This window comes from Arvicanthis niloticus, chromosome 3, assembly GCF_011762505.2.
Source record: "Arvicanthis niloticus isolate mArvNil1 chromosome 3, mArvNil1.pat.X, whole genome shotgun sequence".
In the NCBI taxonomy this organism is placed as follows: domain Eukaryota; kingdom Metazoa; phylum Chordata; class Mammalia; order Rodentia; family Muridae; genus Arvicanthis; species Arvicanthis niloticus.
The window spans coordinates 69,160,561-69,187,748 of record NC_047660.1 but is presented as its reverse complement, the minus strand read 5'-3'; the positions used below and the strand labels follow the sequence as shown (position 1 = coordinate 69,187,748).

Sequence of the window (27,188 nt, the reverse complement as noted above, 5' to 3'; positions counted from 1 at the left end):
GCTGTTGCCGGGCAGAGGCAGTGAAGGACTCCATCTCCAAAGCTGTAGACAGCCCTCGTCCTTAACCTGATTGGCTGGTCAGCAACAGCTCTGGCTCCACTTGCCATGACTGGAGTCGAGAGCCCATCGCTTCACAGCCACATGAACCTTGGCTTTCAGGACAAAGTTTAACTTTAATAAAAACCTTAGAAATTTGAGAATTGATTTTATTAGCCTCTTTTCTATCATGAGATGCCTTCAGCAAGAGTCCAGTTAGAGGCCTACTCCAGCCTCTAACAGTTGTATACTCTGTTTTCCAACACGATCTCTAGCACACTTTAGATTTCAGTTGGCCGTTTCTCTCATGACCCACAGTGACCTCAGCCTTCGGCTCTTCAGTTTCCAGCCTTTCGTGACTGCCTTTGCATCCTCTAGCCAGTCCAGTCTTCACCTCATCCCCATCCTACTTGAACTCTGGCCTTGTCCTCCTGCTCGTCCTCTTCAGGCTTGGTCCACTGCTGCTCCTCCATAGCTGTAGGCCCTGCAGTCTCCAGCCTCAGCTGCTGCACTTATGCCTTCCTCACTGTCATCTACAAAGCCTTGTACTCAGCGGGGGATGAAGCTTTATCCTAGCAAGCAGGAGGCCCTTGGACCAAGCGCTAGCACTGCTTGTGTATGAGTGTGTGTATGCATGGTTTTGCGTGTGTGTGTGTGTGTGTGTGTGTGTGTGTTTGGGGGGGCAGTCTTGTATGTATCACTCCTGAGTACTGGCCTTTCTCACAGGACGTATGTCAAATTACCCCCTTTTCTTAATCTACCATTTCATGCATGTTGTAAAATTATGCAGTCAGTAATACTGATTTTGAATCTTAGCATAAAATCAATGTTAAAATATGTGCATAAGAGCCTCACATTGTTGGTGCACATCTTTATATAGAGGCAGAAGCAGAGGCAGGCAGATCTCTGAGTTCAAGGCCATCAAAAAAAAAATGGGCATTTTAGGGGAATTTCAGAGTTTGATTCATAAAATGTTGTTGAAATCAAAGAAATGCATATAAGTTCAGCATATATAAATTATTTTATGAAAAATAAAATTAATAGTCCTCCAAAATGTTCAATATTCTACCATTTTATCCTTTGGGTTTTTTAAGACATGGTCTTGCTGTGCAGCTCCTGCTGCCTGGAACTAACTATGGAGGCCATCTGACTTCTTCAGTCATGACTCTCCTGCCTCCACTTCCTCAGTATTGGGATCGTAGGTCTGTGCCATCATGCCTGGCAAATTCTATGTTGGAATATATACAGAGATAATTAAAGAGACCTTAAAAGCCAGGTGTGGTTACCCACATAATCCCAGAGTTTGGGAATCTGAGGCAGATCACAGATTTAAAGGCCAGCCTGAGCTACATGAAAACCTGTCTCAAAAAAAAAAAGAACCTGATAATTCTATAGCTATATGCACAGCTTCCTGCACATACATATGTACTTCCTCTTCTCTGCTTTCTAGACAGTTCCCTCACACTTGGACTGGGAAAAATGGCAATTGTAACAAAGGGGAATGGTGTCTTGTGGGCATTCTTGATTGCAACCATTTGACTGGCTGTGTTTAGTAGAAAAGAAATACATTTTTTAAAGAGTCAAGGTTAGGTAAGATGATATGCCTTTAATTTCAGTACTTGGAAGGCAGAGGCAAGTATATCTCTGTGAGTTCAAGGCCAACCTGGTCTACACAGATCATTTCAGGCAAGCCAGGGCTACATAATAAGACCATGTCTAAAACAACAAAAGACACTGAGAAGAACTCTATAGTTTGGTTTAAAGGGGCAAGCGGCCCAATTTTAAGAATTGTGATAGGGCCAATGACATGGCATAGAGGGCAGAAGTATGCAAATGGCAGGCAGACAGAAGAAAGCTGCATGGCATCTTTAGGATACCAACTACTCCACACCTACTCGACTGGCTTGAATTACAAATTTAGATGAGAATGCTGGGCAGAATGGTGCACACCTTTAATCCCAGCTCTGAGGAGTCAGATGTAGGCAGATATATGAGTTCAAGACTGGCCTGACAGAGTGAGTCCAGGACAGCCAGGACTACACAAAGAAACCCTGTCTGGGAAACAACAGAATTGGACTATAGGTGCTCATTGGAATGGAAAAAGCCAGCCTCTCATACTCTGCTGATGAGAAACAGAAAACTAAAAGGACCATTGCCTTCTGTCTTCAGCTTGCTTTAGAACTACAACCTCAGATCTATTAGTTTAAACTCTGAGCAAGCTCCTTAGATGCTAGTCTTGAACTCAGAGATCTGCCTACCTCTTCCTCCTGAGTGCTGCCATTAAAGCCATGTATCATCATGCCTGGCTGCCTTTTTTATTTTTTTTTTTAAGTCTAAAATTCTACAAAAAAGATAATATGGAATATTTCTGGGCTTAACTTGTTTTGTTTAACACAATTGCCCCAGTCCCAACATTTTCTGCAAGAAGATGATATCATTCTCCTGCAGTTGGTTACTGCTCTGTTGGGTACATGAACCATCTTCTTGTGTCATTCATGTAGTGGCAAGTGTGTAGGCTCAGTCCTCTGCTTAGGCGTTGTGCTGGTGTTGCAGACTTTGGCCTCTACGTCAGTTCTAGGCTCCTGTTTCTGAGGAACGTCTGACTGTGCTAACTGACATCCCTACCTAATGTAGAAGGGACCCCTCCTTCCTTCATCCTTCCCAGTGTTCCTCATTGTTTTGTTTTGTTTTGTTTTGTTTAACATTATAATCATGATGTCGAGGTGAGAGGAAATCTCAATATAATCTTGATTTGTATTCTGCTAACAGCAAAGAGTAGTGAGCTCTTTTTCATAGTTTATTGGCATTTGTACTTCTTCACGTAAGGATCCTTCGACTCATTTGCCCACTTATTGATCAGTATCTAGACTATACAAAAAACTTTTTAAGAATTTGTTTCAGACTCACTGAACCTTACCCCAGAGTCTGTCATTTCCCCCAAGATGCTAATTTATGTGTTAACTGGAGGGAGAATGCTTATGTCTTATGACAACTTTCCAAAATTGAATTTGATAGATGAAATTTAGTTCTATTAAAATGTTATAGGTAAAGCCAGCTGTGGTGACACACATCTATGATCCCAGAAGTTAAGAAATGGGGACAGGAGGATGATAGTGAGTTTGAGGGTATCCTGGGCTACATAATGAGACCCTGTTTCAGAAAACTAAACTCAGAAATGTTTTTAAGGCTAATCCTCTTTCCTTGTTTCCTTTGTATGTTTGGAACAAGGTGCTTCTATATAAACCAAGATGGAAGACAGAGGTTCTCGGAGACAGACCAGAACCCTGAGAACTGGAGAGAAGTTAGTAAGAGTAAGAGACAAATGTAGAGGAAGGAGAAGGGAGGACATTGTACTGAGGTACAGCATGAGCCCTGCTGTGTGCTGGGGATGGCATGCCACATTATCGAGTTTTGAGGCACACAGCTAGTCACCAGAGATCATACTGCCGGTGTTAGCCAAAGGATGGGGCCCAGTATATTGGAAGATTAGATTCCAGGCCAGCTCATTTATGACAGCATTCAGACAACGAACTGAACCCAGTAAGCATGCCTTTCCCCACCTCACCCCCAGTCCCCAGACAGGGTTTTGTTTGTTTGTTTGTTTGTTTGTTTGTTTGTTTTTCTGTAGCCCTGACTGTCCTGGAACTCATTCTGTAGGCCAGGCTGACCCTGAATTCAGAGGCTCACCTGCCTCTGCCTGGGGTTGCTTTAGACAAAGTAAAGATAAATTGTATTTTTTGAAAAAAAGCAGATGGGAATGTAAATTTCAACAAATGTAAAGCATCAAAGGCTACATCTGGAAACAAAGTGTTCACTTCATAAATGTCAACAAGAACCATACTCTCAGATACTTGGAGGCCTCCGTGGTCACACCAGGAGATAAAGGTAGATGGTCCTAGGCTCTGCTTTCCATGAGAAGCGATAACTGAATGCTCCCGAGTAGTGTTTTACCTTTTGTTAAGCTTTACATTTTCAGCTAGTCCATTTGTGACTGTTCAGGAGTGACCCATGTTTATCTGTAGCCATCTCTTCAGGTTGTCTGACCTGGCTCAAGTCCTAGCGTGCGATTTGAAAAGTAAACCTCCTTCTGTCCACAGCTCGTTGATTTGTTGACATGTGGGTTTCCTAACTAAACTCTGTTGGAATTATTATATGAAGAATGTGCTGGTTATAGTGTGTTGGAAGAGGGCTGGGCAATTGTCATAATTTCTGCTGGTAGAGTTTCTGAAAGAAAAGTCAGCTCCTTTTGTTCAGAGAGAGATTTCATGTTATCTGTGTTTGCAGGCTTTCTGGCTCACATGCTGGAGGAATCCTTGCTGCGGGGGTGTTTTCATTTTCTCGCCTAACATGGCAGTGGTCCATTGCAGCCGAGGTTTTTAGCTTAAACAATCTGTTTGTGGGGCTGCTCATGGCGCTTACTGTGCGTTTTGAGGAGGCAACAGCCGCAAAGGAGAGATCAAAGGTAAGCTATTTTGATCAAAGTGAAATCGGTTTTTGTTTCAGTTTTCAGGCGGAAATGTATTTCTTTTTAACTTTGGTTTAGACCACACTCATCTATTCTGATTCCTGTTAGGGGTAATCTGGGCAGGTGGAGAGACTGTCACACTCAGACCCTTGGCTAGGAATGAAACCATGGTGGCTCTCAAGCATGGTACTTTCCCCTGCTCAAGAGTTTAGAAGGTTTAGGAGAATGAGAATTATGGAACTGTCTAGTGAGTCCTGAGGGGAAAATGTGTTTGGTTCATACACCACCGTGTGTGTGTGTGTGTGTGTGTGTGTGTGTGTGTGTGTGTGTGTGTGTGTGTCTGTGTGTCTGTGTGTCTGTGTGTGTGTGTGTGTGTGTGTGTGTGTGTTGTGAGGCCAGGCTGTGGATGGACCACCTTAAGGTAAATTCAATGGTAACACATTGATTCTTCAATAGTTACAGGAAAGATCACAGTTATAAATTATCTTTAGCCAGAAGAAGAGCATCAAATGTAAAAATCCAAGTAGTTCAGAGATTGCCACCACAGTCATCTGCAACGTGAAGGAGCCTTGTCTTCTAAGCGTTTATTAGCCTCTGTACCTTAGAAAGGCTATGTTGTCTTAGTTCAGGGCAGCTTGCCGTTAACTATGAAACAAAGGAAACCATGGATTATTTGTGGTTCCCATAAATCTCCATGCTATTAGAGGGTTTTGTTTAAGACAGCCTTCTTTTATGATTGTGTTAAAGAAAAACACATGATACATACATATATACCATGTACTCATTTAGGGACATAAGCAGGCTTTCTTACGTTCAGCCATAGGGACCATGGTAGCAGGGTTAACTCCAAATGCAAAGAAAAGTAGAAATTTATAGCCAAGGAGCTGGCAGGGAGGCAAGGAAAGAATCCTGACAGGAAACATAAAGATAAAGGGAGATTTGGGTCAAACCAAATTCTTGTGAGGGAGCAGGCCCCTGATGAGCTGTGGAGCTGTGGGAGTGGGGGTGGGGACACTCAGGATCTGCCCTGCGATTGGACATTGGAGAATGGTTCAAAGGGGCCTAATTGCTGTGGTTAAGGAGAGACTATCGCTTATGAAACAATTGCATGTTGAGTAACAACTAAAAGCCTCCTATGAGATAACCAAAGTTCTAAATAACATTTTATGTATTTAGTAGGGTAAAGCAGAATTGTTGAATTTTAATGACAGATTTCAGTTAAGAATGATACAGTGCCCTGGTAATGGTAGTCATTGTAAGGGGCTTCCCAGGAGTCACTTTGAAGGTAGTCTTAAGGCCAAACTGGAAGGTTTTATGAGAATGGGGAAAAATTACCCAAAACTACTGCTGATAAATAAATATTAGTGCCTTAACATGGTTGTTGTCATCTCAGGGCTTGGCTCTAAGTTGGCACACAGAAGCTGTGCGTGTGCATTAAGCACTTTTTACTGTTATGTTTAGTGTTTTGGGTGAAGATTTAACTTAGTGTTTCTTTTTCTTTCCCAGATAGCAGCCATTGGTGCTTTCTCTTGTGGCCTCGGCTTGTGTAATCAGCACACAATAGTTCTCTATGTCCTGTGCATTATACCCTGGATTCTTTTTCGACTTCTGAAAGAGAAGGTAGGTTTGTTTTTTTAATTATAAAAATTAGAATTCATACTATTTCACGTAGGTTCAGTTCAACATTTGTGTTATTTAAAAATTTAGGGCTTCAGTGTTCTTGAGTTTTATGTAAAACATAAGTAACCCGAGGCTTTAACAATATTGACTTTAAAAAGAGGATTTACAGAATTATGCAGTATTGATTATGGTGGTATCTGGCTGACTCCATAATCTTTCTCATGATTGTTGAGAGCGCCTCAGCACACAGGGGCAGAAGGGACTGGGAACAGAAACATCATATTTTCTAACTGTTTTTCTTGCACATCCTAAGATTCAAACAGTCAAGTAGCAATGCGTCATGCCTTCAAGTGCTGAGTCCTGTCTGTGTGGCCAGGTGCTAGAGCCTAACACATACATCTGCTAATGTGAGCTCAGTGAACTCAGAGATGATAGTCCTGTGCCCTCAGAATCCGGAGAATTCCTCCTCATAACTGAAAACTGTTCATTTGCTTTTTATCTTTATTCGTGAAAAAAAAAAAAAGAATGTTACTAAAAATGACAGAAAGCAATTCAGGAGACTTTTCTTTGCTAGACACTGGAAGATCCAAGTAGGAAAAGGCAGGTAGTTAGACTCGGACTCTGAGAAGAAAAATGTCCTTAATTCCATCAGAGTTCTTCTAGAAGGTAGACTATACAAGGCCGAGCTGGGCCTCTGTTTATTGTTTCTTTGTTAAGAACCCCAGTGATATTTATTTCTAATTTTATTATTTGTTAATTTTACCCAGCTAAAATCAGAATTGCAATAGAAAACACATAAAGCATATAATAAAATTATTATGTGGAAATAAGGAAATAATTATACTAAAGCTTTAAATAATTGTATTTACTTCAGCACATCTTGGTAACAAGGCAAAAGGGGGTGATGTGGAGATTATACAATTCTTATTATGTGATTAAATAAAAAGGAGACAATAGTTGACAAAGAACAACTTTTTCCTAGAATTTACTTCTGTGACGTCAATCGAATCCTTACGTGAGGGATATTAAACAGCTTAACCAGCAGAATATTTTTAGATAGTTGTTTATTGGTGTTTGGTTCTTTGACACAGAGTCTCAAGGAGGTTAACAGTAGTTTTATAGAGTATACAGAAAGTTCTTTAAATAATGCTTTGTGATATAAACCCTTGATAATAGATGAAGACATAACTAGGTGCATGCCTATAATCCCAGCATTCAGGAGTGTGAAGCAGGTTTGAGAGTATAAGGCCAGTGTAGGCTACACAGACAGTTTGAAGCCAGCCTGAACTACAGGGAGTTTGAGGCCAGCTTTACATTCCGGCATATACGAATGTAAGGCAAAGAGATAGCATTTAAAAACATAATTCAGCAAAGGCTTCACTATGGACTATAAAACTGAGCGGCACACACTCCTCTTCCAGCATCAGTGGGCACCTGGATGGGGGAGGGCAGCAGGTACCTGGATGAGGGAGGGGAGCAGCCCTGCCATCTCTAGCTTCGACTTCTGACCTGAGCAGAAGCAACAGGTTTATTCTCTGGAAAACACCTGTCAGTTGACTGGAAGAGGAGCCATGTAATTTGTGTAGTGTTCAGGACTCAGAGTTAACAATTAGCCGGTGCTAAGGACCTATTATGTTGTCCTTGGGTAGGCTACTGATGACAACTGTGACTCTTCAATACCTCTCTTCCATTTCTGTTAAATAGCAGAAGGGAAGTCAAAAGAACCTCTATAGTAAGTAGGTGTGTGTGAGTGCATGTGCGTGTGCGTGCTTCTGTATGCTTACATAGGTATGTATGTGCATTTACATTGAGACTTGATCTCTGTCAGGAGATCACAGTGTACCTGAGGACAAGGAAGCACGCCCAGTCTGTCTGGAACAGCCTTCATGTAACTGCCCCTGTTTACTTCTCATACAAAAGGAAAACAGTATAACAACTGCTTTTTTCCCTTCTAAATTCAACTTTATAGCATGCTGTACCTCCAGAAATGTAAACATTCCCTTCCCTTGACCAGCGTTTAAGAACAGCCGAGCTTGTCATCAGATGAGATATTTCTGCTTTCCTGCCTTTGCTTTTGTGTATCTTGTTTCTGCTGTAGAAATCACTAGTGAGATCAGTGCTATAACAAACACTTCATTTTCAATTAAGGATGTTTGTTTGAAAATGCAGAGAACTCCGCTGCTTGTTCTTCTTCTGGTCCTGAGTCCTGGCCCTTATATTCATTCTCTCAGATGAATTTCATATTTTTGTAAGGGAAAGAGTTGGTAGTTTCCAGTTAAAATGTTTGTAAGAGATCTCCTTTCCCACTTAGTAAGGCAAACAAGGCTTGAATGTCTCTAGACCTCCAGAGTTCACATAGTTAGGATTTAATCTTTGTAATCATGTTCGAAATGTACAGGTGAAGGATTCCTCCAGGTAGAGCATATCAGACAACATGGTTACATGTAATAGCAAATTCCACTAAACAGATAGAGAGAAATTGTGGATGCCCCTGGCAGTCTATAAAAGCTAGCTTTGTTTACACCAAACACTTGCATGAAATATCCAGAGCTCTTGGGAAGAAGCTGTTTACTTGTGATGAAGTATACATTAAAGCCCCTTCTAATGACAGTGGTGAAGTGAATTAGCCTTAAAATAGTATTAGGAGGCAAATAACAAGCAGTCGCCATCGAGTGGGTTGTCTCAGCTGTGTGACACTGCATGTCGTGACGTGGTTTAAATGTAAAACATGCACTACGCTTGATACCCATACATCTTTGCTAATATTTGCTTCACCTAGGTTTTGCCATGAAAAGGATTCCAGGCTGGTGAAATTGCCTAGTAATCTGCAGCCATCAGAAGGTTTAACATAGTATTCTGCGGTGACTTAACATAAATTGAGAGATCAGCCTTAAGCAAACACATTTGATGTTTCCCTTGATGTGTTTTTGAAGTTGCAGGATGAATGGGCCAAAGTAAACATGTCTCTCGCTGTCTCCTGTGCAGGAACTCACCCTCAGCTTGCTGCTAAGGCTGACTCTGGCCTTCTCTGCCGGCCTGCTGCCCTATGTCTACCTGCCTGTCTCATCCTACCTCAGTCATGCACGCTGGACCTGGGGAGACCAGACGACACTGCGCGGGTTTCTGACACATTTCCTCAGGGAAGAATATGGAACGTTCAGCCTGGTAAACTTATATTTAAAGTCCTGCCAGGGAAGGAAACAAGTGTTGACGCTTGAGTGCCCAGTCTGGGCCATGACTGACAGAGCCGCAGATACACTGTCATTCTAGGTACTACATTAGTACCTAGAATGTGTGGCTTTTCACCTGTACAGTATACTGTGACAAGAACATACCCCTACAACCACACACACACACACACACACACACACACACACACTTTTTTAAGATGAGCCAACGTCTTATTACATAGCATAGGGCTTGCTTGCACCTTCTATCCTTGTGCCTCCATTTCCTGGGTGCCAGGACTGTAAATGTGAACCCACATTCAGCTCAACATTTCTTTTTTCATTTAGTTTTCAATTTTTAAAGATTTGATTATTCTTTCTATGTGCATGGCTGTTTTGCCTGCATGTATATTTGTGCACTGTGTGTGTGCACTGCTTATGGAGACCAGAAGAGGATGCTGAATCTCCTGGGACCAGAGTTGCAGACAGTTGTGAACCACCATGTAGGTGCTGGAAATCAAACCTGGGTCCTCTCTTAAGCACTGAGCCGTTTTCTCCAGCCCCATGATTTCCTTCTTTAAAAACATACTTGATGACTAGTATCTGTGTTACTGTTTAGTTTTAAATGCAAAATCTGTCAGTGCTCAGAAAATGTGAGCTCGGTAAATTAGAGATGCTGTGCTTTAGAAACTCATCAGGACTTGCTTCCCAGAGACATGGTGGGGGGAAGGTAAATATACCCACAGCAAAAGAGAAAAGAAAGGGAGAGTGGATGATAGGTCATTGTAATATGGGCACTGTCATTGGGGTTTCTAATAGGGCTTGTTCTCTGTATTGTTTAAGAAAATAAATGGCCCAGAGGTTAAGAGCACACTGGCTGCTCTTCCAGAGGTCCTGAGTTCAATTCCTAGCAACCACATGGTAGCTCACAACAGTCTGTAATGGGATCCGGTGCCCTCTTCTGGCACACAGGCATGCATGCAGGGAGAACATTATATACATAGTAAATAAATAAATAAATAAATAAATAAATAAATAAATAAATAAATTTTTTAAAAAGAAAGAATAAATTTCAGAAGCAATACCACTGGCAGAATTCCAAACCTCAAAAACTGACATTATTGTTCAAGGCTATGTGCAAGAATAGTGAAGCCTTCTGAAAAGTGAAGGAGAGGCCAGGTAAGAGGACACACAGGCTGAGGCAGGAGGGTCACAAGTTCTAGGCCAGCGGGAGATAATGAGGCTGTCTGAATGAATAAGTAAATATGTAATGAAGTAGGAATAATTAGGAAAGGTGGGGCCTGCAGGTCTGTGGGATTTCTCATGGTTCTGATGAGGATTCCTTCCTTTATCTCCTTTTTCGTTTGTTTGCTTTTAAAGACAGGGTCTCCCATGGAGCCCAGGCTGGCCTAGAACTCTCTGTCATCCTGCCCCAACCTTCCGGTGCTGGGTTCAAAGCCTGTGCTACAGTGCGTATGTGTGTGTGTCTATGTGTGTATGCATATATATCATATCTAGGACAATTTTCATTATAAAAGACATTAATAAAGTAATAATTGTTAATTACTGTTTGATATAGGGAGTTTATTTCTTTAGATTTATACTCTTGTTTACTTACTGTTGGTTTAGTCTATAAAAATGTAGATTGAAGCCAGCAAGACGGCCCAGTTGAGGGTGCTTGCTTCCTGTCCTGTTGATCTGAGTTCAATCCCTAGAACCTTCATGGTGGAAAAAGACAATTGACTTGTGCAGATGTAGGCCACGGTGTCATGCCTGTGCACACATGCATGATAAATGTATGCAAGACAGGGTCCATCAGTGTGGCCCTGGACGTCTGGAACTCAATCTGTAGATCAAGCTGGCCTCGAACTCACAGAGATTCACCTGCCTCTGCCTCCCAAGTGCTGGGATTAAAGGTGTGCACCATCACCCCGCCAAAGATTTTTTTTTTTTTTTTTTTTAATGGCAGATGCTTCATGTGAATTCAGGTCTTTTGGTTGCTCCGAGTTGGTTTTCAGAAAGTATAGGTGGAGGGTACTTCCAGATTTAAGATTATATCATCCATGCGTCACTGAGAAATGTGAACTATCAGATTATAGTGAACTCTCATTAAAACCCTAAGAACAGAGAGAGGCTGCAGCAGACCTGTAAGAGGGTGAGTTCTCGGGGCCAGCTCATTCCTTCTGGAATGGTAGAACTGATTTTTTAACCAGTTATCCTAAAAGCTTCCTAGTGGGTGCCCGAGTTTAGTTTCACAGGTTCTGAAAGCTTCAAAGACTAAGGGAAAATGTTGGGTTGTGTATTTAAAATTTGGAGCTCTTAGGTCAAATTCATTAACAATGTAGTCATTTCACAGAGGTTTGGTTTAATGCTTGTACAAATGAACTCTCCTGTGTTTAGGCCAAATCTGAAGTAGGATCGAGTGTGTCTACAATACTGCTGTGAGTATGATTTCAAAACTATCGTAAATGAATTTTCTATTAGCTATTTCAAATGATTTGGGAAGATTTTTTATTAGTTCCTTTCTTAAGAAGTATGTCTGAGAAGTCGTTTTCACCGCCACAATTAATAGCTGCTTATGCGCACTGTATGGCCAAGTGCTTTAGCTTTCCACTCAGAGAAGGCTTGAGGCAAGCGGCATCACAGCAGTGAGGCTAGTGGGAGCCTGGCCAGTGCCTGAAGCTGCACATTCCACCTGCATGTAAAATTGCCTGTACGGTGGTGTCTGAAAATGACTTGCTCTTCCCTATGGTTTCCTATTATCTTCCTCTTAGGGACGTTGTTGGAGCGTTGCATTCATCACGATTTGAACAATTTCTTGTTATTTTGGTTTGAATTCTGCTCATTTAATCCTTAAGAGCTGAGTGTATGTTACTATCTCCTGTGACTCCCTTTTGGCTGTCGTAAGCTTTATTTTTGACTTTCATATTTTTAACATCCAACCTTATTAGAGCCAGCTTAAGCAAATATATGTCATATGTATTAACCAATGGTTTTCTTTGAAGAATGGATTAATGTTTGCTTTAAAACCTACAGAGATTAAGGCACTTGAAAACTATCCATGTCAACTTTAAAAATTATCAATACCAATTATAATTCTTCAAATATAAATTATAGAATAAAAATAAGTTTTTATGACACTAGAGTGGTATCTTAATTTTTGGTTTGGAACTCTCTGGACCATGTAAAAGAAAGAACTGCCTACCTACCCACCCACCCACCTACTTACCTACACCTGTCTGTCTGTCTGTCTGTCTGTCTATCCATCTATGTATCTATTTTTCTATTGCCAATCTCTCTCTCTCTTTTTTTTTTTTTTTTTTTTCTGAGACAGGGTTTCTCTGTATAGCCCTGGCTGTCCTGGAACTCACTCTGTAGACCAGGCTGGCCTCAAACTCAGAAATCCACCTGCCTCTGCCTCCCAAGTGCTGGGATTAAAGGCGTGCGCCACCACTGCCCGGCTATTGCCAATCTCTTATTTGTCTGTGTATCTATCTTATTTGTCTGTATTTCTGTCTTGTCAAAGGCCTAGCTTTGTAACCCAAACCAGACTGTAATAAGCAATCTTCCTGCCTTAGTTAGAATCGTACTCCTGTGCTCCCATGCTCAATGGTTCTCAACAGATGCCTCACTCCACTTATTTTTTGGAGTTAGAGTTTTAGTATATAGCCCAGGCTACCTTTGAACTAACAATCCTTCTGTCTCAGTCTCCAGAGTGTTGGTGTACCTCTATCTTTGATATTCTCTGTTTTTAAACATTTTTTTCCTATTCCAAAATACAATATATAATCATAGATATTTTTGAAATACAAGTAAGAAAAAATAAGAAAATGACCAATAATTTCAACATGCAGAGCTATGGGCTGTCACTAATTTGTTAACATTTTGTGTGTATTTTGCATTCTTTTGCAATTTTTACAAATTGATTCATAAGATACATACAATTTTGTTGTTCTGTTTTCACTTTACAGCAGATTTTGGAAATATTTCTCTGCTGTCCTTACTTTTCCCACAACTAGTTTACAATGTTTCCTTTGATGTTTGACTCAGACTTTTACAGCACTTCTTTCTCTTCTCCTGTGGAGAAGTGGAGAAGGTGGAGAGAGCCGTCTCCTCTGTAGACAGCCCTGGTCATTGGCTCTGCGCTTTCCTTGCCTTCTGCTTCTCCCCATGTAGACTCAATGCTCACCGTTTCTGCCTTCCCGGGATCACTGCTCTATTTTCCCTCCAAAGAATTTTCAAGAGTAACCTAGACCACACCCAGCTTGTTTAAGTTGTGCATAAAACTCATCTGTTGGGGAACTTCTATTAAATATGAGCTGCTAGGTGTTATATGTGGAAAAAAGGCATCCCAGGAGACAAGCATTCACACCCACACATGAACTGTGGGTCATGCAGGTTGGAGACAGACCCCTCACACTCTGAGATCATTTCTGGACTTAGCTTGTTTCAGGTTGGTGGGTTGTTATAAAGGAGATGGGTAATTAACTAACAAGAAAGGCCTCCGAAATGATGAAACATAATCATCTGCCCTTTTCCAGTCAAGCAAAATAGGTCCTTTCCCCACGCATATCTGTAAAGTGCAATTCTGTATCAGGAAATTACTGAATCTAACCTTAGGCAGTGGACATCTTTTAGAGTTTACATTTAAACTGCAGATCTCTAAGAATTGATTCTGAGACTGACTTCATTTCTTTGGAAGAAACAGACCTCACACCAGAATCAAATTTTCATGTGTTTTTGTAAATGAGGGAGGGCAGCTTCTCATGGTGGCTGTGTCTCCATTAGTCAAATCTCATTGCGTGGCTTCGGTAATTACGGCAGCGCATTTTCTCCAGAAAAAACTGCCAGTAGGGAGAATGAATTTTCCATAGTATGTAGACCTATTTCTTTTTATAGAAATTAGTATGCCGATTTTAGGACTCAGCACTTGACACTGCTTGCTAGCTAACAGAAGAATTTAGCTCAGTTATACAAAATAAGATGAACACATTTCTTAAACATTTTCCAAAATAAATAATATAAAAAAAGAAAGAGGCTGCTTAAGGAAGAAGAAAACCTAGAAAGAATGACAGAATCCTTCTCTCAGTCCTTTGTCTTTTCATAACTGAGTCTTCAGAAAAGAACTTAGATTAATTTTTATTCCTGTTGCTAAATTGCCAGTGACAATAGAAACCGGCTAAAGTTCAAAGTCACTTCTCACCTGAGCCATTAGGAAGCTCTTATACTCTACACTGTGTCAGTCCTAAATCACGTGCTGAGAGCCAAGTGCGACGGTCAGAGAGCATCTTAGAACTGTTGGGCTTTTTCAGTAATATTTCTCACCCCCTTTCAAAATTTGAAGAAGAAAAAAATTTTTTAAATATGACCATAGTCCTTAGAGCATCTCAGTGTATAATTGAATATATTATTGGTAAAATAATTTGTTTGAAATTTACTGAACTTCTCTCATGCCAACAATAAAATAAAAACAATAAAATAAAACTTTGTTTTGTTTTTCAGTTCACAGATAATAAATATGAAGACCGAACTTTCATTCAATATCCAAGCTCTTGCTGTTTGGGCAAATATATGTCTAGTTAGAAAGTGAGTGATGCCCCTCTGCTGCTGCATTTCCCATGTCCTTTTGTCGAATCTGTTTTATATATCACTGTAGAGTGCTGCCAGCATTTCCTTATATTTACAGTAAATGACTTCCGATCTTTTCTATTAAGACTATAGATATAGACACTGTTTCTTGATGTCTTATTTTGTCTTATAATTGCATGTAAGAGACCTAAAATATTTGAGCATCTCAGACCCTGGATTTGATACATTCCTCTGCCCATAGCTGATACTATTGTTGACTTGCAAAAGAAGCCTTAACTGTATAATCCCTCCAATGATTTTTTTTTTTTTTTAAAGAAAAAGCCTCTTCTCAGGCATGGTGGCATATGCCTGTAAGTTCAGTATGGAGGCTGAGGCAGAACCACCATGAGTTTGAGGCCAGCTTACATAATAAAACCCTGTTTACTTTTTACTCATTTACTTTCTGTTCGGTTGAATGCATTTGTTCATAAATTCACCTATATCTATAGTTTGATGTGCTTAATAGTTAACATTATAAAACAATGTTAACATTTTCCCATACTAAATAAAAAACAAAAAAACAAAAGCCCTTAGGTTGTTTAAATGTCTATATAATATATTCCATTTTGTAATCATGGGGAAAATTAATTTATGTATCATTTGTGGTGCTGAGGAATGGACCCAGGGCCCTGTACATGCATACCAAGTATCCACTGCTGGGCTGAGCGGCATCTGCGGATGTACTGGGAAATTGAGTGTTCTCCTGTTTGAGACTCATTAAGTTGCTCCCCGTCTTCCACTATTATAAGTGGTACTAAAGCACTCACAGATTGGTGTTTGTTTGCATTTCTGGTTATTACTTGAAGATGGGTATCGGAGGCCAGATCACTGAGCCGGTGCTGTATATTAAGGATATCGATAGAGATTTCCAAGTTACCTTTTCTCAGGAATTGTAGTGTACTTTGTCACGTCACTGCTGAATTCTTACTTTGAAATTTGCCATTTTAAACCTTTATTTTTTTAGCAGAAAATGTGTTTGTATTTACCTGTGCTCAATGACCACTTATATTTGACAGGACTGCTAGTGTGTGTGCTTTCTGTGAGTTCCCATCTGCTTCTGCACCATTGCAAGCTAACTTGGCTGTAGTATGTAACCGTGCTTGCTACTCTTCTGCCTTCACCTGCTCCACAGAGATTTTGCTCTTTCTTCTTAAAAATAGAAAGTTTTAAAGCTACATATATATCCCTGTGCCTTAAAGCTATGTGTCTTTCTGATATTCATACATGTAGGTAATTTTGGATGCATTTTGGTTTTTGTAGGGACAGGCGAAAGTCATCAGTAGTATGGCTTTTCACTGGAATGCTTTGCGTGTATTCATTATTCTTCGCTTGGAGAGCAAACTTAGATATTTCAAAACCACTTTTCATGGGTGTGGTAAGTTTTAATTCAGTATATCTTTTAAACAGTAACTTTGTACAGATTATACAAATTTTCTCTTCATGAGCCTTGTTAAAGGACAAACTAATTCAGAACTAGTAAATATATAATATATACACACATAATCCAGCACTAGGGAGGCTGCAGTGGGAGAATCAGGAGATCAAGGCCAGTCTTTGTTACATAGTGAGTTCGAGAACATCCTGAGAGTTACGAGATCCTGTCTCAAAACAAGCAAGCAAGCAAATGTACTGTTTAGTCAGCAGAGTACTTAAATTAAAAAGTAACCCATGATAGACTTAATAATTTTGTGTGTGCATTCTTGCAAATACAGGGAACAGCTGCATTTTGCCTGGAATTTTAGAATAGCAAAAGAGCTGTGGGTGGGACTCCTGTCATGTCTTCTTATATCTCTCAAGCCCATGCAGGGTGCAAACATGCATGATGCAAGCCATCTCTGAGATGGAGATAAGGATTTTTGTTTGTGTTTTCTTTTATTTGAGATCAGGTTTCGCTGTAGCCCAGTCTTTCTAGAGTGAACTCCCTGTCTCCCCGCTTCAGGTTCCTGAGTGCTAGGACCACGGCCACGGACCGTCCATCCTGAATCTATTAGTTCTCACACTAGAAACCATAGATGTAAAGTAGCTGTTTTGAGAGCTGATCCCGCCTGGTCTTCTGCGTGTATGTTCTCGAAACCTAATAACTGGCGCTCTACTTGACCCTCTAAGCCTTGAACCAAACGAGAAAGAAGAGAAGCTCCTCTGAGCTGGCGGGTGATCACCTTAAGTACTGGCGATGCTGAGACTGGAAAATGTAACTTCTTATGTGAGCGAGCGGTTTGTTGCGCTGTCTTCCAAGACTGGCAGTCCTAGCCATCACTTAAAAGCAGTGCTGCACGCCAGTCAGTGCTCCCCCCGCCCCCCCCCCCCATTTGGAGCCTCCAGGAGAGTCCATTGTGGACCAGTACTTCTTGTGAGTGGCTCACTTTCAAGAGACAAAGAAAGAGAAGGCTGTGTTGGCCCAGTGGAAGCTGCCAGTTCTCTAGGGACTAGTCTCCTTCATCCCACAAAAAGACATCCAGTAGTACATAAGGAAAGGAGGAAGTGTTTATCTCCAGAGGAAAGCCAAGGTTTCTGTATCTCCTCCACCTATATTGCTGGAGTGCAGATGAAGCCTGTGGTTCTGAGGAGACTGTGTGAGCACACGCCCAGTTAGGAAGGAGGGACATTGGAAAACTGGGAAAGGAAATGACCCAGGCCTGGGCTGGGAATGGGAGTGACCAAAGCCTAGTTGATACGAGGTGTGAGCAGCTGAGCATCAGTACTAACCGTTGCAATTGATATGTGACCCTGTCAGCTGGATGTACTGTCTGCATGTCTCCGTTCAGGTGGAACGATTCTGGATGCAGAGCAATGCAGTGGTGGCCGTTCTTGCTGGCCTCGGTTTGGCCACGCTTGTGTCTGAGACTAACCGAGTGCTCGGCTGTGATGGGATTCGGAACCTGGAGTGGCTGTCAGCAGCCCTTTTCGTTGCTTATCAAGTGTACTCGAATTACAGGTAACAGCACACGGTCCCCTTCCTGAAAAGTGGTAACACCTGAGACATTGGGCCCTGCAGATCTTAGGACCGTTCTTTTTCCTCTGATTTCTAAGACCACAGTGAAAACAACTGGGCATGATGCCTGAGCTGGGAAACGAGTGGAAGCCATGTACTTGCCTTTAAAGAACTCGGGTGCACACTGAAGAATCTGGGTATGTGTTAACTTTCATAATTAAAGTACCCAGAGATGGAGAATGGAAAGATTTGAGGTTCTTGTATATTCTAAAATAATTCCCTTTATTTTTCCTATTTTTCATCTTTTGAGTAATACTTGGCCCTTTTCCATTTTACCTTGTAGTAGAGTACTTGGTATTTTAAAGTAAGTTCTAAAAGTTATCTATCACTGACGGTAAGTATTACAGTTTTTTTTTCAAAAGTCTTAAATAACCTTGCAGTGCAAACTTCAGAGAAACAGACAAGTTGTTCAAGTATTAAATGACAGCTCATGTATTTCTGTCAGTATTAAGTTACAAAAGCAGAAGACAGTACTTTAACTAATACTGTGTAACAATTTTGACTAGTATACTTTTAAAAGACTGAATTTTCTCTTGCAACTTAACATTTTAAAATTGCCGGGCGGTGGTGGCGCACGCCTTTAATCCCAGCACTTGGGAGGCAGAGGCAGGCGGATTTCTGAGTTCGAGGCCAGCCTGGTCTACAGAGTGAGTTCCAGGACAGCCAGGACTACACAGAGAAACCCTGTCTCGAAAAAGCCAAAAAAAAAAAAAAAAAAAAAAAATTTTAAAATTAATTTCTGTAGGGCATGTTGTCGCATGCCTTTAATCCCAGCACTTGGGAGGCAGAAGCAGGCAGATTTGTGAGTTTGAGGCCAGCCTGGTCTATGTAGAGAGTTCCAGGACAACCAGGGCTACACAGAGAAACCCTGTCTGAAAATAGAGTAATAAATGAATTAGGTGAGTAAGTAAACTCTTTAGGTTAGCATGTGAGCAGCAGGCTTTTTTTAGCATCTTCATGCCATATACCATGGCCCTCTGTTCTCAGTCCCCTCCTTCCCTGAGCTTCTTTTTTCCATTACCTCCCTATTGCTGTCTTCCATAAGAACTCCTCCTAGAGAGATGGTTAAGAGCACTGGTTGCTCTTCCAGAGGTCCTGAGTTTAATTCCCAGCAACCACACGGTGGCTCACAACCATGCGTGTTGGAATGGAATCCAATGTGTTCTTCTAGTGTGTCTAAAGAGAGTGACAGCGTACTTGCTTATACATATATGTATACTTGCATATACATACATAAACACATACACATTTTCATAATGTACATATGTGTACATTCACACATATATGGCATATACATATGCATACATATATACGTATGTACATACACACATAATTCTAGGTCTACAATCCACTTGTCTTTCTGAGTGTGGCAGTTTGGTTTATCATAGTGGTTTACAGCTGCATTCATTCTCTTGCAGATGTCATGATTTGATTTGTATCACTGTATAAAATCCCAGTGTGTATGTGTTCTGCACCTACCTGTTGATGGACTATGCTGGTTTCATTGCTTGACTAATGTGTGTAGTGCAGCTACACGCAGGGATGTGTACACATATCTGTTTTGCTCATATACGGTCCTTTCCTTCCATGTTCAGGAGCAGTGGGCGGAGTTTTAGGAAATGCCATATTTACTTCCTCTGTGGCTGCACAAGCTTACTTTGCAAACGTAAATAAAGACTCCTGTTTCCTTACATCCCTTATACTTGTTCTCTTAGGGCTAGCAATTCTGGCTAGAGTGAGCCAGGACTGCCTAAGCCATTGGTTCTCAACCTGTAGGTCACAACCCCTTTGGGGACTCAAATGATCCTTTCACAGGGGTCATCTAAGAGTATCAGAAAACATAAATGTTTACATTACTATTCATGATAGTAGCAAAAGTTACAGTTAAAAAAGTAGCAACAAAAATAATTTTATGACAAGGGGTCACCACAACATAAGGAACTGTGCTAGAGGGTCACTGCATTGGGAAGCTTGGGGACTGCTGCTCTGAGCTGTTTTAATCTGCATTTCCCTTATGGATAAGGATGTTAGACACTTTTCAAGTATTTATTTTCCATTTTTATTTCTTCTTTTGAAAACTGTATTCAATTTATTAGCCCATTTATTGATTGCAGTTCTTTGTATATCTTGTATATTGATCCCCAGTAAATGTGTGGTTTGGTCAACATTGTTTTCAGTTCTCTGCCCTGGTGGCTGTTTCCTTTGCTCTGCAGGAGCTTCTTAATTTCATGTTTTCCCACTCATCACCTCCTGGGACTATTTCCTGTGCTAATGGAGCTTGTTCAGAAACCCCTTGCCTATGCCTGCATTGTGAAATGTATTTGCGTATTCCTCTAGCAGTTTCAAAGTCTCAAGTCCTACATAACGGGCTTTGATACACTTTGAATTGTTTGGTGAGTGTGTGTGTGTGTGTGTGTGTGTGTGTGTGTGTGTGTGTGTGTGTAAAAATACAGATCTAGTTTCATTCTTTTAATACAAAAATCTAGTTTTCCCAGCATCATTTATTAAACAAACTACCTTTTTTTTTTCATTTGTTTTTGATAGTTTTTTAAACACTTGGTGTCTCTAGCCGTATGGATTTACTTCTGGATCTTCTTCCTATCCTACTGGTTTACCTGGCTTGTTTGTAATGCCGTGTTTCGTTTTGTTTTGACTGTGGTTCAGTAGCACAAGACCAGTCTTGTGTTAGCTCCAGCATCATTCTTTTCTTTCAGGATGGCTTTAGCCATTCAGGGTCCTTCGTGCCTCCATGTGGATTTTAGGACTTTTTTTTTGATTTTTTGAGGACAGTCACTGGGGTTTTGATAGGCGTTATACAGAATCAGTTGGTTGTTTTAGATACTATAGCCATTTTCATTACATGATTCTGTCCAGCCACAAGCACGGGAAGTCAGTGTTTTTGCTTGTTATCCCCTTTAGATGTGTTGACATGTTTTTCCTCGGGCAGCAACACATTTTCTGAGTTTGGTTTTTTTTTGTTTTGTTTTGTTTTGGTTTTTTGTTTGTTTTTTTGTTTTGTTTTGTTTTGTTTTTTTAAATCTCTGCTCTCTTTCTGTTGACATCACGAGCTTTTAAAGCACTCTCTTACGTTTCTGTTTTATCTCTTCTCACAGTTGCCTAGTTTCTTTCCTGAGCCTCTTCACTACCCAGGAGCCTTTGCTGCCGCGTGCTCCCCACTCCCTTCCTTCTTCCTCCTCTATCTTTCTGATCTGGCACTCACCCCACCATTTCCACGCTCATTCTAAATAACTGCTCACTTTATTACCCATTGATTTTTAACCCATTCTTTAAAAAGGTTTTAGATGTACTGAATCTTCTTTCTCTTTGGGAGGGGGTACGAGCATGCTACAGCATGGTCAGAGGACAACTTGAAGGAGTTGGTTCTCTCCCTCCATCATTCCTTAGGGTGCCAGTGGTCAGACTCAGGTCATCAGGCTCGGCAGCAAGCCCTTTACCCTCTGTGCCATCTCACCAGCCCACTAAAAATATTTAAAACTTCTTAAAATACAGTAAAAATCCTGTTAAATATATAGGAGAAAGAAGCACACATGGGGTGGGGGATGAGGAGTTACATCAGTCTTCTGGGGGTCCTTGAGAATTGGAGACTCCTACTTACGCATAGGAGCAGGGTCGTTTGAACTTGCAGACCCCTGTGTTTCCTTATCCATGCTGTTGAGGAGTCTGTATTGAACAAGGTCCAGTGTCCACCAGAGCTGTCTTCACAATGGCCACCTTCCTTCTTTATGTGTCAGGGCCCTCTGCTGGTCACACTTGGCTTTGCAGCCCGTGTGCTGGGAAGAGCCTCTCACCCTGAGACTCCCCAGATCCAGCTCCAGGAGGCAGGAGTGTCTCCCATGTGTGTCTTGGCAATGTGGGAAGCAGCCATGGCACTGACAGGAACATGGACAGAGGGCCTGCCTTCATACTGTAACAGTCTTCTCAGTGTGTCTCCCTGTTGGAGGGGTACAGCTGTATCATGTACATCCCTGGAACCTCAGAGTTCCCAGACTCTACAGCAATGGACAGAGACAGGTAGCTACCCTGACAGCCTCAGACTTAGAGTTATCCAACTCCAGGGTAATTCTGTTGGGGGGTTGTATCTCTGACACAAGAACACTCCCTTCCTCCCTCCCTTCCTCCCTCTTTTCTTCCCACACTCTCCCTTGTCATTTCCCAGCCTGAGCCTCCTGTCCCTTACCCCATTGTCAGTGTCTGTCTGTCCTTCCACCTCTCCACAACTGCCTTTCTCAGCCTCCTCTCACCCACAGGCTGTGGCGGGGAAATTAAGCCTCCTGGCCTATGATGTTCTGTGATCTCTGGTTCACAGGGTAGCTCAGAGTTTAAAAAAAAAAAAAAAAAAAAAATGGATTCTCTGTCAAGATATACCCAGCCATGCCCTTTGAGTCATACAATATGACTTCTCAGCTGACCTGTTTGCTGGAACAATACTGTCTCACAAAACCCAGCACCTAGATTTGAGGCTCATGAGGGCTGTGGGCTTTCTAGAGGGTAGGCTGCCCAGGTTGTGTCTGCCATAGCCATGGAAGCGCCTTCTGAGCCAGTCCCACATCAGGCATGGAGCCCTTTTCCAGTACTTTTTTACTTTCTATGTTTTTCTCTTTGGGATAAGATCTTTTGAGACAAGCTGTACATCCATCCTACCGTGGTCCCAGGGAGAAGTCTCTAAACTGTATGTGTTCCCACCTTAGCCAACCCAGTCTCAGTCTTTCATGTCCATCTTCTGGCTCAGGTCTTTGAGGGATGTTCAGTCTCAGCACTGGTGACAATGCTGGCACTGGCTGTGTGGTTTGTCCATTTTGTTTGGTTGGTCTTTGTCTTTTCTTTTATTTGCCCCCAGAGAATAAAAGGAATTGCAACTTTCCTGGTGACAAGATGTTAGTTATCATGAGCAAAGCAGGGAACCATCATTGCTGTGTGGAATGCAAGGACAAGGGTGGTGCTTCGTTCTCAAAGAGCCCCTCAGTTTGTGATATCAACCTATTGGTTGAACTCGGTCCCTCCTTGACCTGGCAGATGGATGGAAAGACAGGAATTACAGGGAATGCCATCAAGTGGTTTTGTTTTGTTATGTTCTGGTGCTTTTCCCTCTCCTGGTCTCTTCTTTCTTCATATATTATTCTGCAAGCCCATCCCCCTTTTCTTTGACATCAGAAAGCTCACTTCATTCTTGACCTCTGCTGTGGTAGTTAGCATTGGCATCAGCGGACAGCTGCCAGGCAGCAGACAACTCAGCAAATGAACTTCCACTTTCTTCTCAGTGGTCTCACCCCCAGTGACATCCTGACCCCTGGGGACTGGCAAATCAGGAAGCCTTGAGGTGGGGAGAGGTGGTGGGAAGGCTCCACCCTGCACATGCCCTAGTCACACAAATGCTATATAAATTCTTGTCAGAAGTCAACGGAATTCCTCTTGTGTTTCTGACTAAGTCGCTGGAAAAAAATGGAATTAAGATGAAATTGCCTTAATTCTATGTAGTCAGAAACTACTCTTGTTAACTGAAATTGGATTACTTGGGGTGGAGAATTACACATGAAAACAGACTTTGCTCTTCATGGACATGAATATAAATTGATGGAAGTCATACAGTGGGCTTTTCTTTCTCTAGTTTCAGTTAGCACCTTCTAAAGAAGCTGAGAGGATGCTGGGCCAGCACGGTGGTGCACACCTTTACCCAGGAAGCAGAAACAGGCAGATCTCTGCCTTCACGCAGCCTGGTCCACAGAGTGAGTTCCAGGACAATCAGAGCTATACAGAGAAACCCTGTCTCAGACAGACAGACAGATAGACAGACAGACAGACCACTGAGTCCATAATCTGTTCTGCTTAAGTGTATCTTAAGCCTCCTCAGAGCCACTAGTGGGAAACTCAGAAGCACTGAGTGTACATCCTTGGAGGGAGAGGAAAACATAGACTTCTGTTTTAATTAGCTGAAAAATCTTTTTATTTAGCATTTGTGACCAAAGAACCAATAACGTGATTGATCAGTTTGCACGAAATCTTCTGGACTCCATGCCTCAGGATGCTATCATCCTACTCAGAGGAGACCTTCCGGGGAATGCTCTCCGTTACTTACATTACTGCGAGGGACTGAGGCCAGATGTTTCACTGGTGGATCAAGAAGTAAGTGTATGAAAAATGTCCTTGGCACTCAGCAACTTTTAACCACATCACTCACGGCAGCATACAACTGTGGCTTGAGTCTGGGCAAACAGTATGATCCCTTGTAGATAAACAGACAAGCATTTTTTTTTATGTGGTTGGATATACTTTTCATAATCATTCTTTTTTGTGGGTTTCTATAGAGAAAGGATGTTGTCTTTCTTTCTTTTTTTTTTCTTTTTTCTCTTTTCTTGCTTTTAACAGGGTCTCACAGTGTAGACCAAGGTAGCCTGGAATCCACCACAGTCCCCTTGGCCTCACACGTGCTAGGATTTCCAGTGTGTACCACCAGCCATACATTCTTAGAATGGCTGTATCACAGTCCTGTTTATTTTGGGTTGACTTGTAACTTGTTTCTTCTTCATTTAAATGGTTTTATCAATGTTTCCTTCACCTTAGATCATAGTTGTTACAAGACCTACTGCATTTTTACATTTAGCCAGTCACCAAGCAAAAAACACTGCACCTGACCTAAGTATGAAAAATTATAGTAAGGTTATTAGGAGAATTAACTGCAGAATATTAAGTTCAAAACATGCTGCTCAACTGAGGTGAATAACCCCACGTACTGAAACCACTGGGTAATAAAATCTTTGAGTTGTACAATATATGCATTTAAAATTAACGTCACTTGTTAATTAAATGACTTATTCAGGGTAAGTAAAATATGAGCACAGTTGCTTAAATGATCATATTCAAAATCTAAGTAGGAGTCTTTTCTCTGAAATACAGAATTAAATATACAATTAACAAAAGTGATTTTTTTCTGATAACTTATTTTCATGAAAAGACATGTGAATCTAGGTGTGGTGGCATATACCTGTAACTACTCAGGGTCTAGAAGCAGGAGGCTCAAGAATTTGAAGCCATCTGGGCATGGTGGTACAGGCCATTGATCCCGGCATTCGGGAGGCAGAAGCGGGCAGATAGAGATCTGTGAATTCAAGACCAGCTTGTTTTACAAAGTGAGTTCTAGACCAGCCTGGGTGACATAGTGAGACCCTATCTCAAACAAAACAAAATGGCTAGCCTATGCTACATAGCAAGGCCCTATCTCAAAAATAAAAACAAAAGCTGTATAAGGATATGGTTATTTGGGGACTACTAATAAATTCAGATTATTTAGCCAAAAAGGTTTTTAGCTTTGAGACCTAGGTTTGGTTATATGATTGAGCTTCTCAAGGGCAGAGTTATATATCTTATCCATTATAAGACCAACGCTTAAAAAGACAAGAGTGTAGTAATGATACATTTGTGTGTTTTGTCTGGGTTATTTGGTCTGTCCATCAAAGACATTTCACTCACAACTAAAACAAGTGGAGCACTGTTGTGTGCTATGCAGTGTGTTAGGTGCACAGAGATGAAAAGATACAGTCCCTTACCCCTGGGAGCTCAGGCTAGGGACGGGTAGGCCTAGAACTAGACCAGAGGTAGGTACAGAGGTGGGGACATGGGAGGGCTTCCAGGCTGTGTCTGCACTGGTTCTGAAGACTGAGTTCAGTTCTCTAGTCTAAGATTGAGGATCACCATCTGGGAGTTGGCTAGGACATGAAGAAGTTCTGATGATGATGGTTGGGAGTGGTCATCTCCTAAGACATGAAACTGTCATGCTCCTCAGTTTGCCTGAGTGGGTATTTATTGCATCCCAATTTTTTAAATAAGTGTATCCACATTTTGGAACCTTCCCATGGCTGCTGGTGAACCTGAGTCTTTGCAGCATGTGCTGAGGTGTGGTTCCTTGTGTAATCTTTCCTACAGATGATGACCTATGAGTGGTACTTACCCAAGATGGCGAGGCATTTACCAGGAGTGCACTTTCCTGGGGACCGGTGGAACCCTGTGGAAGGAGTGTTACCCAGTGGGATGGTCACATTCAATCTCTATCACTTTCTTGAAATGAATAAACAGTAAGCATTCTGTTCATATAATAGCTTTTCTCAACTCTGAAGCTTTTCTAAAATTGTTTCTGAAGCAGCTGTGTGCCTCATCCACAAGACCAATTTTCTACCTATTTCCCTGTCACCAGTGAGATTATCTTTGTAATTAAATTGAATATCTGTGCATAAATGAGGCCAGGCAGAAATAAATGGTATTGTTCTGGGTAAAAGAAAAATAAAGACAGATTAGCCAGAACAGCAAATAAGATCCTAGCACAATTCTGAGAAATTGGAGATGTGCCTGCCTACTTGAAATCATTGCAGGTGAATTGCAAGCAATTACAGGTTCCTCCTGATCAGCACTGTGGCCCCTTTTAATCGTAAAGCATTTTTTTTCCAGGAATAATCACTATATAAAAATAGCTTAAACATTTTTATAAAGGATAAAACATTTTTATAAATAAGAAAAACACCTCCAGTTTATGCTAGCTGAGGATAAAATAAGAGAACTGTGAATTCTGTACTTGAGAACATAAAATGATTTGGAGGTAAGGTCAGGAATGTGCTGAGGTCTGAACATTGATTGCTTCTGTCTGAGATGCTTGGGACTGGCCAGGGCTTGAAAAAGAAGCATTTATTTCATGTTCAATTTTTTTTTCTGTTTGTTTGTTTGTTTTCTTGTGAAGAGGACTTGAGAACATTTTTATAAAGTCCATTGTCATGTTATCCCTTAGGAGAGACACAACATGCAGATTTCAGTATGCTGCTGAGCCAGTTTTCAGTGGCTCACAGAGTGCTAGAACGGGAGAGGGCTCAAATGTGCCATCACGATGGCACTGAATTATCACATCCAGAAGTAAGATGTAAGGAGCCATTAGCATTCCCAGACGGATGTTTCTGTGAATTTTATTTAATTCAGCTTTAAGACTTTTCAGATATCTGCTCCTGTTAGGCCTGGCAATGAAACAATGAGTGAGGCTCAGTTTCAAATCCAAGTGGACCATGTCTGCTAGTTGGCTGTATACAGTGATGTGGATGTAACCAGCCACTGGCCGGTGGGAGACATGCCATGTGTCCCTACATCATTTGACTACATAAGCTGGGCATTCTAGAAACACAGACAAGGAAGCCAGTAATTTTGCCTGTTCATTCAGCATTTGTTACAAAAATGAGTTGGGGCTGGAGAGATGGCTCGGTGGTTAAGGGTGCTTGCTGCCTTTCCA

General features: G+C 41.4%; 1 protein-coding gene across 3 annotated transcripts in view; it reads left to right on the top strand.

Annotated features, from left to right (window-relative positions):
- Tmem260 (transmembrane protein 260) overlaps positions 1-27,188 on the top strand; it is a 61,497-nt gene that overhangs the window by 19,500 nt on the left and 14,809 nt on the right. For all 3 annotated transcript variants that reach the window (XM_034497611.2, XM_076931143.1, XM_076931144.1), the window contains exons 4-12: positions 4,321-4,498; positions 6,008-6,121; positions 9,107-9,286; positions 11,689-11,729; positions 14,791-14,874; positions 16,177-16,291; positions 17,682-17,851; positions 23,878-24,049; positions 25,847-25,995. In XM_034497611.2, the coding sequence (XP_034353502.1) occupies positions 4,321-4,498; positions 6,008-6,121; positions 9,107-9,286; positions 11,689-11,729; positions 14,791-14,874; positions 16,177-16,291; positions 17,682-17,851; positions 23,878-24,049; positions 25,847-25,995 (1,203 nt within the window). The remainder of the gene's footprint in view (positions 1-4,320; positions 4,499-6,007; positions 6,122-9,106; positions 9,287-11,688; positions 11,730-14,790; positions 14,875-16,176; positions 16,292-17,681; positions 17,852-23,877; positions 24,050-25,846; positions 25,996-27,188) is intronic.